Here is a 16,540-nt window from a genome sequence, read left to right as displayed (position 1 = left end):
CCACAGAATTACATACAGTTTAATTAATAGAGAAAAGGATTCGTTCTCAATGGCTTTAACTGCATCACTCCAAAAATGCTTAGGAATGACAGGGATTGAGGTACAAAGCTAGTACAGTAGGCATTAAGTTGAATTCTTTATTGGAAGGACTCTGTATCTGAAATGTAATATTCGTTCCCCCCTCTAGCTTTCCCTGTATGTTCTGATTTGTCTTTGACTGATTAACATATTCTTGATATCATGTTTATAGTGCGACTTCCAGTTAATGAAAGTGAGGCCAGAAGCATATCACAAATGCAAAGGTATTTTCAAAAACTGTTAATTCCACTTATTCTTACTTACTCCTGAGAAGGCAGTTTATACTGTCAAAGTAATAGAGATGCCCTATTACAGACAAATTTTAAGAATCTGTTTATTAAAATAGTTTCATTTACAGCTGTATCTGACATACCCAAGTCTGAGATCTTACAAAGGCTAGAATGTTGATACTGCATTTTGGTATGACCTATAGAAATACAGGCAAATGCAAGACTAACATTTCTCTACTGTACACAAGCCAATGCTGGTTTTTAATTCACAATGATCAGGGCAAGGTAAGATTTTCACATCTATTATATATTCACATTACAACCAAAGAAGTAAAACTGATGCCACATACCTGAGATACATTATACCAGTAGTAGCAGTTAAAAATGCTTTTTAAAATTTTTTTTCCCTATAGAGGTGTGATTTCTACAGCTGAAAACACCACCTTGATGTAGGCAGTGTATGTAGGCAATATATGTAACTTTGCAAAATTAAGCTTCAGCATGCTTAAGGTAAAAGGAAGTGCCATACAGTTGCAAAGGTATAGCAATGAGCTCGACATTTCTTACACGAGTTTTTCGTTAATCTGTAGAACTGTATAAGGGAATATGGGCTTTTTAAATAGATTTTCCAGTGGGCTTTTTAAATAGTTTTTCTAAAAAAATTATTTTTAATAATACAAATTAATACCAGATGTGATAGCTGTTGCATTGATCCCTATAAAAACCAAAATATTGTTCCTTTGACTTAGCTCTGAAAGCAGTCATAAATAGAAAGTGAAACAAATGAAGTATGACCTTTTTTTATAAGTGCATGTTTGGAGGTTTTGGTGGCTGTTGGTTTTTTAATTTCAGAAAAGCCTCACTACACTCAAATTTAAAATTACTTTCACATATCAGAAGTGGCTCAACATCATAAATCAGGTCTTCTAAATTCCCTTTACAGACAAACCTACTTAGGAGCTGCTGAAGAAAAAGCTACATACTCCGGAAAGTGGTCATGTCCTTTGGCTCACTGCTTGGCACACACCAATCATCGGCTTCATGGTTTGCTTTATAATGTTTCCAGGCTGCTTTGTTGTACACAGGGAGTCTTTCAATTGATTCTGTTGATAAGGCCTGTAAGGAGAAAAGGTTCTAGCTGATGATTCTTTTTAATTGAAGTTACCATAACAGAACAAGGAGTTCTATTAGCAGTTCAGATTAGAGTTGCTGATAAATGTAAAATTAGAGTAGGTTGTTACATCATACCTTGATGTAAATAACTGCATCTGTACCATAGCCTTCTAAGGAATACAGTTTCAGGTCTCCTTGGAAGTACTGTGCATACAGACGTGATATGGGTAAGCCATAACCAAATCCAGCCTGATCAGGAGAAAAAGTATACTTCCATTAATTGCATTAATCAGTGGCATTTTCTGTTAAACTTAATAGGTAAAATAGACAAACTAAGCACGATGTTTGACAGAAACAGAAGTTCAGGTGTTAACTATTATGCCCTCCCCAAAGCTGTTATATACCCCAAAAACAGAAGAATGCATGAATTATTGTGATTATGAGAAAACGGATTCCTTTGTCAGGCAGAGCTGGTAGGTAACCCTTCTTGCATTATGGCAGCTGTTTGAAGAGATGCCATTGGAGAAAACTCTGCTGCTTGTCTCCATCACGCTTCATGGAGCTACTAATCTGAACTACTCAGAGTTCTTAAGTCAAATACACATCGTGAGTATAATATAAAAAAGGTTCAAGACACAACATCTATGACTTTGCAGCTTATACTGAAATTCTACCAGGCCCTGGCTGCAGTAGAAGGACAGAGCCCTGAAGTGTTAAGTGTGATTTTTTTGTTTAAATACTAAATATTTTGTTTAAATACTAATTTTTGTTTAAATTTTAGAGGTAATCTCTCAGCATACAGAACACTCCTCTATAAAGATCTCATGTTTAGTAAGTTGCAGAGTCATCTACATGCAGAACTACATATATTTTTAAATTATGCAATGTGGGAGAATAAATACAGGAAAGCTGTTCAGAGATTCTGATTTCTGAGAGCTTAGGCTTTATTTCTTGTGCATTTATTACATTCACATGAGACCAAAGTGGATTTTTCATATGCCCTGTCACATCTATGTACCTTCATCCTTGCTGGGGGTTAGTACAATTGACTACACAATACAAATGAAATATGGCCTTGATTTAAAGTCACTGCTATAATTATTCCTTTCATTCAGTGGCTACAAAAATAATTCTGAATCCTGCCCTCACTGCAGTATGTACAGCATAGCTAAGTATTCTGCTTGACGTGGCTGATCTTTAGATTTAGTAGAGAAAAAGAGAATCTTGAACAAATTTTAAAAAATAATTTTTGGTATTTTATGCCATTTTTCAGTTAATTTTTGAAAAATACTTTAATTAAGCTTGAATTAAGTAAAATTCAAATATTACTCAATGTAATATCTATAAAGTCAACATTTCATAGATTTAGCTAAATGTTTTTTGTGACAATTAGACCTATCCAGGACGCCGTGGTACAAAAGTCTTGCATACCAAAGGTGTAGCTCGTGATGTCTCAACACGAGGACGTGGTGCTGTTGAATACATATAGTTGAACAGTCTGTCAATTTTCCTCATAGGAACACCACCACCACGGTCACTCATCTGGAACAAGAAGGAGCATTTATATCCCTGAATACATTTTTATAAAAGGCAGCTTCTCTCTAACAATAAGCCAGAGAAAGTTAAGGTAAAGTATCATTTGAAGGTGTTCCTACTAAGTTACAGATTTTCTTTAATTCTCACCTTCAACAATGACCAAAGAGAGATGAATCCTTCCCTTTCATCCTTTATCCAAACCATTAAATAAAATACTGCCATAAGAAGCATTCATAATCTCTTGGAGAAAAGGAAATTCTGCTTGAATTGTGCACTGCTTTTATCTTGTTCATCACACACTTTTGTCTGAAGTCACTATCTATACCTTTCAGCAAATGCTAGGTTCGCTGTGTATTTTATCTTTATTCCTCAAGAATACTGCCATTTAAATATAATTTTACTAAAACCTATTACTTGAAGGAGTAAGTCAAAGGAGTTGTTTCACTATAGTTTAGTTAGACCTATGAAAAACGCTGTGTGTGCAGCTGGTCTTTGAAATCAAAGATGGATGTTTTACAGAAAAAAGAAGCTGCAAACTGTACTTCAGGAGGTTTGTTTTGTGTGGAATATACAATATATATTTCCCTTTCTTCAGCTGTTTCACACCTGTATAGCTCTGTCACTGTCACTTAGGAAATGTTGATTTACGATTGTATAAAGGTGCTACTTCATTTTTAGGTTGCTTCTAAGCTAGGCAAGACACAAGCAAGTACAGGATGCTATTGCAGAGCCCTCAGTGTGACTGCAGCCTCTTCATGAGGCAGTATGTAAAATCCCATAAGCGTTCTTTACTTACATGCATCATCACATACAATCTATTGATGGAACCAGATCACCAGCTCAGGTTACTAATATGCTGCTCATGGCAGGAAAAGAGAACACAAATCAAAATAACTTTCAGAATAGTAAAAAAAAACATGAGTACCTTCACAGTTAAATCCTCATTTCCCAGCGTGATGTGTACATGAATTGCAGGATAAATGCATCGATCAGCATTATGTTCCATGGTGGCTCTCATTGCATTCTGTAATTTCCAAGTACAACTTAAATCCTATTCACTTTGTATATTAACTTAAAATATCATTTAGTAGTTATTTTAATCATGTATTTAAGAATCAGAATAAATGTATATTGGTTTAGAATGGGTTTTTTATATTCCTAGTTTATTCAGTATCAGTATATATTTAGTTTATTAGAATTAAGAGACTTCAAATATTTAATTTTTTTAAAGGAAACGTGAATAGTTTAATGCACAGCATTTGGGTGCTAGAATTCTTTTTAATGCACATAGTACATGCAATTTGACACAAAGTCCAAGAAAAGTCTAGGACTAAACTGCTGGAGGAAAGCTCTGTAGGATGTGTTATTTATTTTACCAGATTTGAAAATACACAATTTATGGGATATCTTATTCTCACTTGCTTTATTAACTAATATCATACATTTTAAGATTTAAGCTATCTATTCAGAAGGTATTCAGTGGCTAGGTTAAAGAGATACATCTTCCAAAGCTGTTCATTTTCTATGCAGTTATTGTTTCTCTAATAGTACAGAGTAGCTGTGTTGCTGCAGTCAAATGGCAAGAAGTTTGCACTTGCAAAAACATGCTGTGATCTAGAATCAGTTCGAAAAGTCAAAGCAATACAATCTCAGTAAACAAAGATGTATGAAAGAATTGTGTAATTAATGGTAAGTGCACAGACCTTGAAAAGTTCAAAAACCATGTGATAGAGATGTGATGGCACGTACACCACTTGCATAGGCTGTCCTGGTGATTTAGCTGGAGAGAAGAGAGTCTAAATAATTAAATAGCAAATGAGATGTTTTTTATTCACTCCCACAGTAATTGAAAATGTGAATTTGTATTGTTAAATTTAATGAAGGAAAATTTGAATAGAAATCTTTTGAAAAAATTGTATGTTAATCAAAATCATGATTAAGATTTTCAAATGTTGCTTGCTGCTTTAGAAATTAATCTTAAAACCCACTATGGGATCACTGACTAGGGCATATCATAGTTCTTTCAAATAACCTCCTCATAGGTATCACAAAGATGGAATACAAAGTCTTGTATAAATCTTTAACATGTCGCAACAAATGCAGAGAGGGTTAGATGCAGTAATGACATTGAAATATTAGCAAGGGAAGGAGCCTGCTAAAATTTGTTATATCAACTGCTGTAGAATCAAAAACTTCTGCTCATGTCAGTTTTCTGATTAAAGGCAGGAATGGGGAAACATTCTGTCAGATCTAAAAAACCCCAGTAGATACAGAGAACACGTGAACTATGTGAAAAGCGGAACATTTCAGCACCAGCTCCTTTAAAGAAGCCATCATGATGTTCAAGAGCATGCCTTGTCCACACTCACTCACAATTCAACTCTTCAAGGATAAGTTCTGGAGAGCTCATGTAATATAAATCACAAAGTCTCTTGGCATTTTCATAGCCATCTACAATAAAAAACACAGGAAGTTACATTTTCCCCTCCCACTTTTTTTCTCCTTTAGAATCTGCCACAAAAAATTTTTGAAAGTACTCTGCACTGTCAGGGAGATTTGTACTTTTCATAAAAAACTGCGTTTATAGGAAAAAGAAACAAAATTGTATTTCACATCAAATAAAAACTTCTGCTCCTGGTAGGCAAGAACAAAACAATATATGCATATCAGGATGTGTATCTACGCTTAGTATAGACTCTCATGTAAGTTTTCAGGATTCTTATCATCTGAATTTACCTTTAATAACTTCAACAACATTGCAGTTAGGATCGATGCTTCCAATATGTTTTGGATGAGCTGGATTAATTTTCCCACCAAACAGTAAAGCTGCCAAAAAAGAAAACATCATTTAATATCCAGCGTAACTTTATGATTTTAGTTTGTGTCTTCCATTTTGCTAAATAAAAAATCTATAGGCAATTTATAATTTCAGTCCTCACCATAATGAAAAGCCTGCTATTAATAAATATTTTAGGAATGTATTAAGAATAAGTTATAAATAGCAAGGCAAATAGTATCCTCCTAAGTGGCACCTTAGTACATATTAAGCACTTAAATATTAAAAGAAAATACAGTTGACATGGTACAGGTATCATTTCCCCTCCTTTGGACACTTACAGTGTTGATTAAGGAGCATTCTGATTGAAATGCGACTCATGTAGAAGCGGTCTAAAAAATACTGCACGTTCTGTGAGGTCACTGGATCAATGCCAAAGCTTTCCTTGTATTCTATTACTCCTTGAGCCATCGTAGGAATTACATCATTGTGGCGATTCCGGATTTTTATCACGGTATCTGTAAAACTGAAATGAATACATTGTTACTATTTCACTTTCAAGGGAATTTAATCCTCCAGCAAGCAGTGCCTGTCTACAAAAATGAAGATTTAACAAAAATATCACATCTGCCTACTGCAGTAAGAAGGCAGATCAGGTCTTTACAGTACATTTCAGGTGACTAGCACTGAAACAATCAGTAATCCACAATTCAGACTGTTTATAAAATTAGTTATTATCTTGATGCTGCCAAGAATCAAGATTATAAATAAAGATGTCAAGATAGAATTGATATCTGCCAAGAGAAAGAAAAATCTATGCCAGCTGTTTTCATGCAGAACAACCCATGCCTGTCAAATGGCACTTCTGGTCAGCCAGCACAGACCAGAGCATTCTACAGAATGACATTATGCTGAAGTGTTTAATTGCCTGTTTTAAGGTACCGTCCTTTTAGGGACAGGGGATGACATTGCTGCAATTCTTCTGTAAAGATCTGAGATAGGAAATTTTTTTTCAGATATTGTTTTTTTGCCAGGTCTCCAATACAATATTAACAAGATATATGTGACAGCAAAGCCTTACCTGTGAATGGCCCCTGAATCTTCTGCACTTTTGTCCTTAAAGTCAAGAATCTCCTGAAGACTTTGGACGTACCTTTCAATGAAACAAAGAGGATAAAGATCAATTCTAATATGCCTCCCCAGATCTCTCTGGTTCGCAATTTGTGGTCTTCCAATGTTTCGTGTTTCCAAATCATTCTACCTGTCTCCCTGTGAATTTTGTTAGATTCCTTTTAATCCATTGATGATGTTTTCTTCCAAAATTTCCAGAGCAATGAATTCCACAATTTAATTAGAATGCACCAAATATCATCTTTGTGTTTTAAACCCAGTAGGCGATTACTTATTTGCAGCCCCTGCGTGTTCCTGTTAGTAGAAAAATCTCTCCATTTGTGCATGATTTAAGTATTTCTGCCATCCCTTTCCCCAAGCTGAAGAATTCTGTTTGGTTTCTCCTCACGTAGAAATTGTTCCAACCCTTTGATTATCCCTCTTGGTCTTTTCTGTTCAGGATGGAGCTGCATGCAATTCAGGGGAATAATGGGCTAACACAGTGGTACAATTATATTCCTACCCATTGGTTATTTAGTTCCTAATACTATTTTCCTTCTTGCCATCAATTGACATATGCAGAAAAATATTCCCAATAGCATCAACATTTCTTTCCCATTGTAAGGAAGCAAGCACACAGCAGAGGAGGTTCTTCCCTGTGTTCTACTTTGCATTTGCCCAAATGGAATTAATTTCCCATTTGATCAGTGTCATCTAGGATCATGAGAATGTAAGCATTAGTGTTTCAGTAAGAATTCATTAAGCTATCTTCATTGATAGCTCTTTTCATATTCAGTCATCTAGTCAATCCCATTTACTGGCAGATTTTTGGCAGATATCTTAACTTTAAAAGCCTTTACAGAAATCCTTGTGCCTTTAGCAGTTACCAAGGAATCTCTTTGTTTTGCTTTCATCTTTAAAAAGTTTATGCCTAAGATCCTTACTTGGAAGCACACTTTACTTTTCAAATAATGTCTTTTTTTTACTTTAATACCTTCATGTTCTCTCTGTTGTTTTATGTTTTGGCTTTGGGAACTTTCTATTGCTTTTTCTTCATATTTTCTATACCTTTACTCTCAGTCTGCTGAGAGTAAACAGTCAACCTGTTTTGTAAATGGTTTCTGCTATGTTTTTGCAAACATTCTGGACTTTAGTTTGCTTCTGTAGTTTTCTTCAACTAGCTTCTTCGCTGTTAGGTAAGTTCCCTATTAAACATTCTTCTGGTGGATTTTTGTTTTTAAAAAAAAAATTATTCCTCATACATGAGTGTGTGCAATACTTAATGATTTTTTTAATTCCCTTGGGGTTCTCTAATTAGTCCTAAATGCTTTTTTCCCACATCTGTAAATTTAGTTTCTGATCACACTGGTATATTTAGCAATGTTCATGTAACAAGCCTATGAATGTCCTTTCAGGAGAAGAGAGTGACTTCCTCCAACCTGTGTATATGCAGGAGGTCAGCCTCCAAGGAATGGAATGTCACTGTTCTTACCAGCTCTGCACCAGCTGAACTGAAGGTGTTCTTAGGAGGTTGTCTGGAAGCAAGCTTATTTCCTTCATTATGTTTGCCAATCTCACAGGCAGCTCTTGTCGCAGAAACATAAATGAAGTCTTTTCACAAGCATTTTCAGATCCTAAGACCAATATGACATCAGAGTGAAGTCAATACTGTGGTGGAGAACTGCACAAACTTACTTTCTTGCATAAGAGGCGTATACCTTGATTTCAAAGCAGACTCCACCAGGCTGGCAAGCTGCTGTTTGTTTCATGGCAGCAGCCCACTTGTATTTCAAAATTTATCGCATACTGAAACCTTCCTGTTGCAGTAATGAGAATCTTCCACATATGAACAGAAACTAATGCAACAGTTACAGACCTCTACTGTTCAACTTTAAATATGGCTTCTATCCACATATATTGTTCACTTTATTTGCAGCAAACTAACCAGCACTGATCAAACAATGTCACTCTGAGCACGTCAGAGAAGCAAATGAAACCAGCACAGGAAACTACCTATGAGAAGGATGCTTGAGAAAGTATCACTTTTAATGTATGCTTTTCATCACTGATCTTAGTGAATTATCATAACTCATTCTCAAACACTTTCAAAAAATAAATTCAGTAATAGAGATCTCATTTTCAACTAAATCTGTTATAGTTTAAATTCAGTCTTACAGGAACAGAAGTCAGGTGAACGAATTCACGCGAATAGTGAGAAAGAAATGAAAGCAAGACAGCTACTCTGCTTAGCCATTAGGTTACTAATACGTTAAAATGTTTACATTTTTAAAAGCTAGAAGGGAAAATACTGCCTCTTTTGATAACCAACCTGTCCTTTTGTAAGAACAAGTGTCATCTGTGGGGGTGGGAATTAAATGTGGTTATTAAAATCAAGACCTGCTTTTACTCCCACAAAGCTTGTTTTCCTAGGTGAGAAAGGAGGGTGCAGCGTGGGGAAGAGACTAAGAAGTGCTGTACTTCGTTCTCAGCCAGGCTTCTTTCTAGACTTAAAGACTGTCAGGTAAACAGCATCTGAACTTCCTAACCTGCCCATCTGCTGCAGTGAAGTGTACGCTTCAGCTCTGGTGTTTCACAACACGTGGCTCCTACAAATGAACTCCTGTGTTACTGCTCAGTTCCCTCCTTCCATTTGGCAAGGGCAAGGTGGGGAAGAAGATTAAAGGAAGGGATGAGGAAAGAAAAAAGGAAGCTGCGACTGCCTTAAACATGAAAAATCTTCACCACATTGAAATAGAGCAGTTTATTTTAAAGCATGCAGACTCAGACACATAATAAACTACACTGATGAAAGAATGTCAGTTAATAAAAAAAAGTGAATAATTTACAAGAAATTCCTCCACAATGGCACTTACCAGCATTATGCACTGTCTACATATGACCTCTGCCTAGAAACCTTCCATGCTTCTCCCTAGTCAGATTGCACAGGCATGACTGTTACTGGCCTTTCCCTTTTCTTGGGTAAAATTCCAAGAGCAAATCAGATTGGAGGTATTAAAGTGTAAATATAATCATTAAATGCCTCATATACTCAAAAAATTAGGTTTCACAAAATAGTTTTTGTATCTGAAGGCCTTATCTTTGCAATCTTGGGTCAAATATGGAAGGCAGTATAAAGCAGGCAAATTGAACAGGAAAATTACTCTCTTCCCATGTGCAGCTACAGTCTCTATCTAGGCAAAGAATGAGTAAAACTCCTACAGAAAATACTGTGGTCTTATAACCCAAGACCAGACCTAAATTTGCTTACAGAATATTTCATTTTTTTAAGTTAGCTTTACCAGATTTTATTATTTCCTCTTTGACTGTTCTCACTCTTGCAAAAGCAGCAAAAAAAAAATCCTTAATGAAAACACCATCAGATTATAATAGCTACAGAATGTCTTATAGAGAAATATTGTCTCTGTCTTGCAGTCTTTTATTTCTGCTATTAGTTTTTACTCTCTGTAAAGATTAAATCTGTAAGGATTAAATCCTTAAACAAAAGAGAGGAAAAAATATTGTAGAAGTTTCAAGATTATTTTTACCTTATGTTCAGGTACTAAGAGCAAAAAAGTAGGCTATCTTCTGACACAAGAAAATAGTGTGCCTTGAAAATAAACATTGATTTAATGGTAAGCATTTTATCAGTAATGGTTAAATAATGCAGGTCAAAGCAAACTCTGAATTGCAAGCTTCTTTGCTTAAAAGTACAGCAGCAACAGAACATATGGTGGAGTTCCTGTAGGAATCTGGAGTTTTAAATGTCAGATACATTTCATTGCCACAAGTGAAACATTAAATAGATGGATGAAGTGATAGCAGATAATTATGAGAAAATCTTCTTTATAAGTCTTCCTGCTTGTACAAAGCTTGGGGTTCTAAGATTACTTCCTAGGATTAGTCCACTTGCAAAACTATAAAAAGCCATGAAACTATTAACTAGTTAAATATATAACATGTAAACATGTACACACACCAAAATGCCTTGGATACAGAAAGAGAACGTACTATAGAATGGCTCCATCCTCAGCCTTTGAAAAGGTGTCTCAGTGTGACTTACACAACCTTCCTCTATGTGGTCTTTGCTTTGAAACACAATAGAACAATTCCTGTGATCATTTTGTTTCCAAGCTGACAGTCAAACCTGGAAGCATTAAAGTGGTTTTGGCACTGAGTGTAAGATTGAGTATCCTGTTACTGATTTGCTCAGTTTCAAGACTAGCTTCCAAACCCTCCAGGATGGCTCCCGGTGTCTGCATCCTGTTCCTTATCTCACACACCTTTTAAAACAGCAACATTTGGCTAGGATGTTTCTGTAGGGCACAGGCCAAGTGACTGAGCAGTGATGACGGCTCCCTGGGCGCCAGCTGAGGCTAAACGCTTCACGTGTTGGAAGATGCCTTTAAAAGGCGGCATGCCGCTCAGCGGAAGGCTTAACCCGTCTCACCTGTCTGAGTCACTGCTCTAGCGCTACCAGTTGTCACAGCTGTTCCCAACCTCTCCCCAACACCGCGTGTTCTGCAGGAAAACACCCAACTAGCCTGGTGGTGCCAAAAACTGGAGTTTTCAGCTACATTTCGACCTTGCCGTAGTCGCGGTCTCCGGGAATGAGCCAGCTGGGCTCCCTTGCCCCAGAAGGAAGCAGAGCCCTTTTCTGCTAGAAACAGCATTAACAGATGAGCAACAGCCGGGCAGCGCTGACGGGGTGAGGGGTCGTGGCCGTCCCGCTCCTCACAGGCACCTGTGGGAGGAGGGGCAGCGGTCGAGGGCGGCTCGCCGGGGACTCACCGAAGTCCAGAAATTGCTTCATAGAGAGCGGCGAGGGCGAGAAGCGTGAGTAGAAGTCCACCTGCTGCGGGATGTTGCCCGGGGCAGCCCTGCGCAGAAGGGCGCGCAGCAGCCTCATGGTGCAGCTCCGTCCCCTCAGCTCAGCCCGGCCCGGCCGCCATTTCCCGCCGCGCCGCTCCCCCGGCCCCTGCCCAGGCCGCGGCCGCCTCCGCCGCGCCGCCGGGAGGAGGTGCCCGAGGGGGGTGGGTGTCTCCGCCCGGCCCGGCCCCACAGCGGCGCGGGGCGGGGGAGAGGGCGGCTCTGAGGGAGAGGGGCGGGGGTGCCCGGCGGCGCCTGAGGCGGACGCTCGGCAGTCCCCGGCCCTTGAGGGCTCGACGGGAGGAGGCGACGCTCGCTTCGTGGAGGAGCCCGGCCACGCACAGGTACGCGACGTTACGGGTGCCGGTGCCGCCGCCTGCCCGGCGAAGGGCTGCGGGTGCGCCCTGCTCACAGGCCGGGAGCCGTGAGGGCTGTGGGTGCGGGGGCCGGGACCGCGACCCCAGGGCCCGCGGCGAGGCCGAGAGATGCCCGAGCACCAGCGGCTCTCGCTTGGCATTGCGGTGCCCGGGGACGCGGCCGTGCGGGCTCAGCGCTCCCGGGGCTCCCCCTCGGCCTGGGATGGAGCCGTGGTGGGCGGCAGGGACTCGGCTCCCGGCGTGGGTGAACCGCGGGCTGCAACGGGAGCTGTAGAAACTCGCAGAAGGGCCGGCGGGAGGGCAGAGCCTCACCCAAGGGCATAAACAGCCGTGTGTCTTCTCACTATCGCACCTGTGTCTGCCCAGCTGCGGGGTGGGCTGGGGTTTCTTTCAGTTGCCAGAAAAAAGGTAATCAAACAAATACACAGAGGAAGAATAGGGATTCTGCCTATACAGATGCACTCCTGTTCGGTCAGGAATGAACACAATATGTCTGTGTTGGTAGAAAATCACTTGGACTGTATGTCACAGTGAATCACTTTACTGCCTGTTAAAATGCAACATGTGAGGCACCAAACTGTGTATTGAATGGTTTATTCTCCTGCTCTGTTAGAAGTATCTAGAATAGTAACAAAAAAGGCCATTAATAGTGATTATAAGCATTTGTGATAAACTTACTGCAGTATAGATGTGAAAGACATCTTTGACACTAGGCTCTCATCTCTATCAGAGAGATCTATGGCACAGATAAATTTTGATACCTGGTAGCTTGAGCTAAGTGCCTCAAAAGAAGGACCCCCAGACAAAGAAATTCCTGGGCAATTATTATTACAGTCTAAACTCTACACACAACGGTGTGGATCAATAGCCATAATAGAGTCTGGGCCCTTGACATTGCTTGGCTTGCCAATGAAGGCATTGCTTGGCTGTTTTGTTACCAAGTGTTTGCCACGTGGTCATCTTCACATCCTCTTAGGTCTGTTTCTGTGGTAATTTCAGTCAGTTCTGTAGTCCGTGCTATTATGTGGTTGCTGCAGCTATTAATTTTTGCGTAATATTTAAATTACAGTTTTGTCTATTCTATTAATAATGTTTAGGCTGTTAATTCCAGGTTTCACTGTGATCCATCTTTGACTAATGCAATGTAGCCATATAGCTCAGCTTGCTATAATAATCCTAGCTACTTATGCCAAGCAAGCACTTAGCTACTTTCAAATAATATTAATTTTTCCATAATTCTACCCTTGTTTTGGTAAACATACCTGCTTCAATAATTTAGTATTTGATAGGAGTTTAAGCTTGTGCCCTAGCAGAGTTTGAAGGCAAGGTTTACTCTGTTAGTTACTACACAGGCCATAATTCACACGCAGGCACAGAGGTGTGTGCATCTATCTATACCTGTGTACAAAGTGACTATGAAAAGTTCCCCTTGAGTTCAGTTTACATTTTTCAGCAGGCAAGAGTTGCTCCTTGAGGGCTGTAGGAGGATGGTCTTTCCTGTATGGCAGGCTTGATGGTCACAGCCTGCTGGGATGGGGGAGAGTTCAAAGGGCCTCTCTTGGTACTGCTCTCTATTGGGTCGGGAGATGCTTGACTTTAGTCAAAAATATGTTTCCATCCTAGCCATAAACCAAGTTTTGAAGCAGTGGAAATTTTGGGGGAAGCTAGCCTAGTAACAGTGGGGCAGTTTCATTTGCACTGCAGCTGAGGGCGATAACTCCTGAAATCGCAGAGCAGGCCTGAGGGGCGGTGGGAGGGAGTGCATTAGCACAGTTCCCCCATGTCTGAAGTCAGTTCAGGTGCTCCACAGAGTGACAGGGTGGTCACCTCTTGCTTCTCTGCCTATAAACAGGTTAGTGCTATGTTCCAGTTGTAATTGGAGGGAAGTTTTTGGTTACCTAATTATTATGGTTTTGTTAAATGTTAATAGTATGTATCAGGAACGCCTCTTCAACAGTGCCATCCATCAAGTTACTCTCCACACTACACCATACTGAAATGCTGTTCAATAAGAAGCATTGTCCCAGTTTGCCTTTTGCATTTCAGTGGGCAAGGTGCCCTCATGACCTTCCCTTATAATTACTGTTAACAGTAGATTTTACCCACAGTGAAGAAACATACGTAGTGTGCAGTGTGCTGTGGTTACCGTATTGAATAAAATAAAGAAGTGAAGGTCTCCAGCCTGTGGGAACTTGCTGATGTGTGAATCAAATTTGATTCCTGCTGGCAATGGTTGCACTTGTGAGAAGGATAAGCAATCTTTTAATGGCTCACCTGATCTCAGTGGAGATGGCTAACCTGATCTCAGTGGAGATACCAATGCTGGTATCATTCCCAGTGCTATTCCTGAAAAGAGGAAGCAACAATATCAACAGTGGATAATGCCCTGCATTCATTTGCTTTTTCTATTGTGGATACTAGTATCAGTCCCATAAATTTATTAAGTAACTTTTCAATATTGATTGGTTTCCTGCAAACAAACCTTGTACCTGTGACTTGCCTATGACATGATAGTGGGGTGGATATCCTGTGGCATCCACTAGAGCAGTTCTGATGCAGCAATCACATTAATCCGTTCAGTGCTTTGTTGGATTCCTCCCATTAAGGCTGTCTTATTTCTTGTTAATGTGGCATTGAAATACAGAAAACATGTGATTCAGTCAGCTTCCAGATGCAGCTTCCTGGTGCATTTTCCTGAACTGCACCAATAGTATGTGAGAATGAAGCAGGATGAGACTGCTTTTTTCATCGGGTTCGTAATCCAACCATCCCTTAATCTTTATGCTGCAAACTGAATGGCTTGTTCTGCTCTGGCCAGGGACTGGTGGCTAACTGGGCAAACAGACAGCTTGTCTGTCTCTGCAAGACTTCTACAAATGCAGGTTTTGCTTATTGCTACTTGTAGGCCACTCCAGGAAAACCAAGGAGTAGCTCATGCTACTCAAGTTTGTAATAGTTTGGAACTTGTACTTGAGAATTGCTGTGCTCAGAACCATTTTGTGATGGCCTCTCAGCTGTGAGCCAGCACTAGTTTAAAGCAGTGCCTACAAGCAGTACACGGAGTCTTTGTAAACTGTTGCAATTTCTTATGATGGCTCTGGATTGGCTTCATCTTTTAGATGTGTATATTACTGTGCTGTTGTTTTGTGTTTCAGCTTTACAGGCATGCCTTAAAAACTGGCCTTCTGCCAGAACTTATCTTTGGACAGCAGTCCCCAGCCACAAGATGTGGCAAAGGCTGCCAGAGGTTAAATAAATCATTGTTCATTGTAAGCCAGGGACCATACCTACTCAGGTAAACAGAGAGCACTTTTCTCAGAAAAAGTTGTGCAGGATGAGCTGTCACAGAAGTAACTGTGGATAAAAGTTTATCTATTTACCTAATGGAGTTTTCCTCATCTTGTTTAAACAATTGATCAGATCCTGATCCATGTAAACATGTTCTGTTAGAATACTGGAGAAAACTGTGAATGCTCTTTCTCTCCTGAAACTTGTTTCCCTCATTGATGATTTTCTAGGGGTTTGCTCTTATGTGATCCAGTGTGACACTGGCCAGAGCTCTAATGTACTAATTTCTGTAAATTCTAATGCCAACCAAAAAGGAGAAATGTATTCTTTTCGCTATTTTGCATTTTTCCTATTCATGCTTATTGGTGTTGTTGAAATTCTAATACATCTGGATCAATAATTTACATGGGACAGAACAATTCAGACCTCAAAAGAACTGGAAACACAATGTTTTGTTGAATTTCAATTTAATTTATTTTTTAAGTTCTAATATTGCAGGGTGTTACATGGAAAGAGTTTCTTGTTTGATAAGGTGTTATTGGAAGCCATCAGTTTTGGGTGCTCCAGGGTGGCTGCTTCCATGTTGCTCCTCCTTGCTAAGCTGGAATTGCTCAGAGTGCCTCGCAGGCAGGCCGGCAGTGATGCACTTCTTGGCTCTGTGCTGGGTACCCTGCTGGACCCCTCCACTTCAAGAAAACAAGCAGTATCCTGCAGACATTTCTTTTAATCAACTTATCAGTTGCATTATTTGATATGTTCCTAGCAAAAGTATTTGACTCCTTTGTCCCTTCCTTCCCTATCCCCCCAAGATGCTGGGATTAAGGGATAGAATACATGGTTAGGATTGTGTATCAGTGACGAAGGGGATTTATCTTGGTCTGCAGCAGCAAGGACACCTCTTGCAAAAATCTGTTCTCTGTGTTTTCTGAGATATTTAAGGCAGGTAGGGCCCTGAAAAGGTGCTGCTTGCAAACAAACATTTTGCAGAGCTAGAAAAGAAAGAAAGGGGTCTTGCAATATGAAGAATGCAAACTGCAGGTCCCCAACCCCTTCATGGTGACAATGTCCCACCTTGGCTGGGGTTTAAGGCCCGTTACAGCAGCAGTCTTTTGGGATAAGGAGTTTTGTGGTGGTTTTTTTTTACAAGGCTTACAAGGTTAGGACTC

At 39.7% G+C, this 16,540-nt stretch overlaps 1 protein-coding gene across 1 annotated transcript; it reads right to left on the bottom strand.

The window, feature by feature from the left end:
* Nucleotides 1–123: 123 nt before the first annotated feature.
* PDK1 (pyruvate dehydrogenase kinase 1) lies at nt 124–11,866 on the bottom strand. The gene is made up of 11 exons (XM_041403386.1): nt 11,632–11,866; nt 8,336–8,477; nt 6,815–6,886; nt 6,075–6,259; nt 5,694–5,783; nt 5,331–5,408; nt 4,661–4,737; nt 3,883–3,981; nt 2,853–2,963; nt 1,557–1,670; nt 124–1,424 (listed from the first exon to the last, which is right to left on the bottom strand). The coding sequence occupies exons 1-11, from the start codon at nt 11,747–11,749 to the stop codon at nt 1,284–1,286; spliced, it is 1,227 nt and encodes a 408-aa protein (XP_041259320.1). The 5' UTR covers nt 11,750–11,866; the 3' UTR covers nt 124–1,283.
* Between the last annotated feature and the right edge of the window lie 4,674 nt (nt 11,867–16,540).

Source organism: Onychostruthus taczanowskii, unplaced genomic scaffold (genome assembly GCF_017590055.1).
Source record: "Onychostruthus taczanowskii isolate IOZ18803 unplaced genomic scaffold, ASM1759005v1 scaffold20, whole genome shotgun sequence".
Taxonomy (NCBI): domain Eukaryota; kingdom Metazoa; phylum Chordata; class Aves; order Passeriformes; family Passeridae; genus Onychostruthus; species Onychostruthus taczanowskii.
Note: the sequence above shows the minus strand (reverse complement) of the source record. Positions and strands in the feature narration are given on the sequence as shown.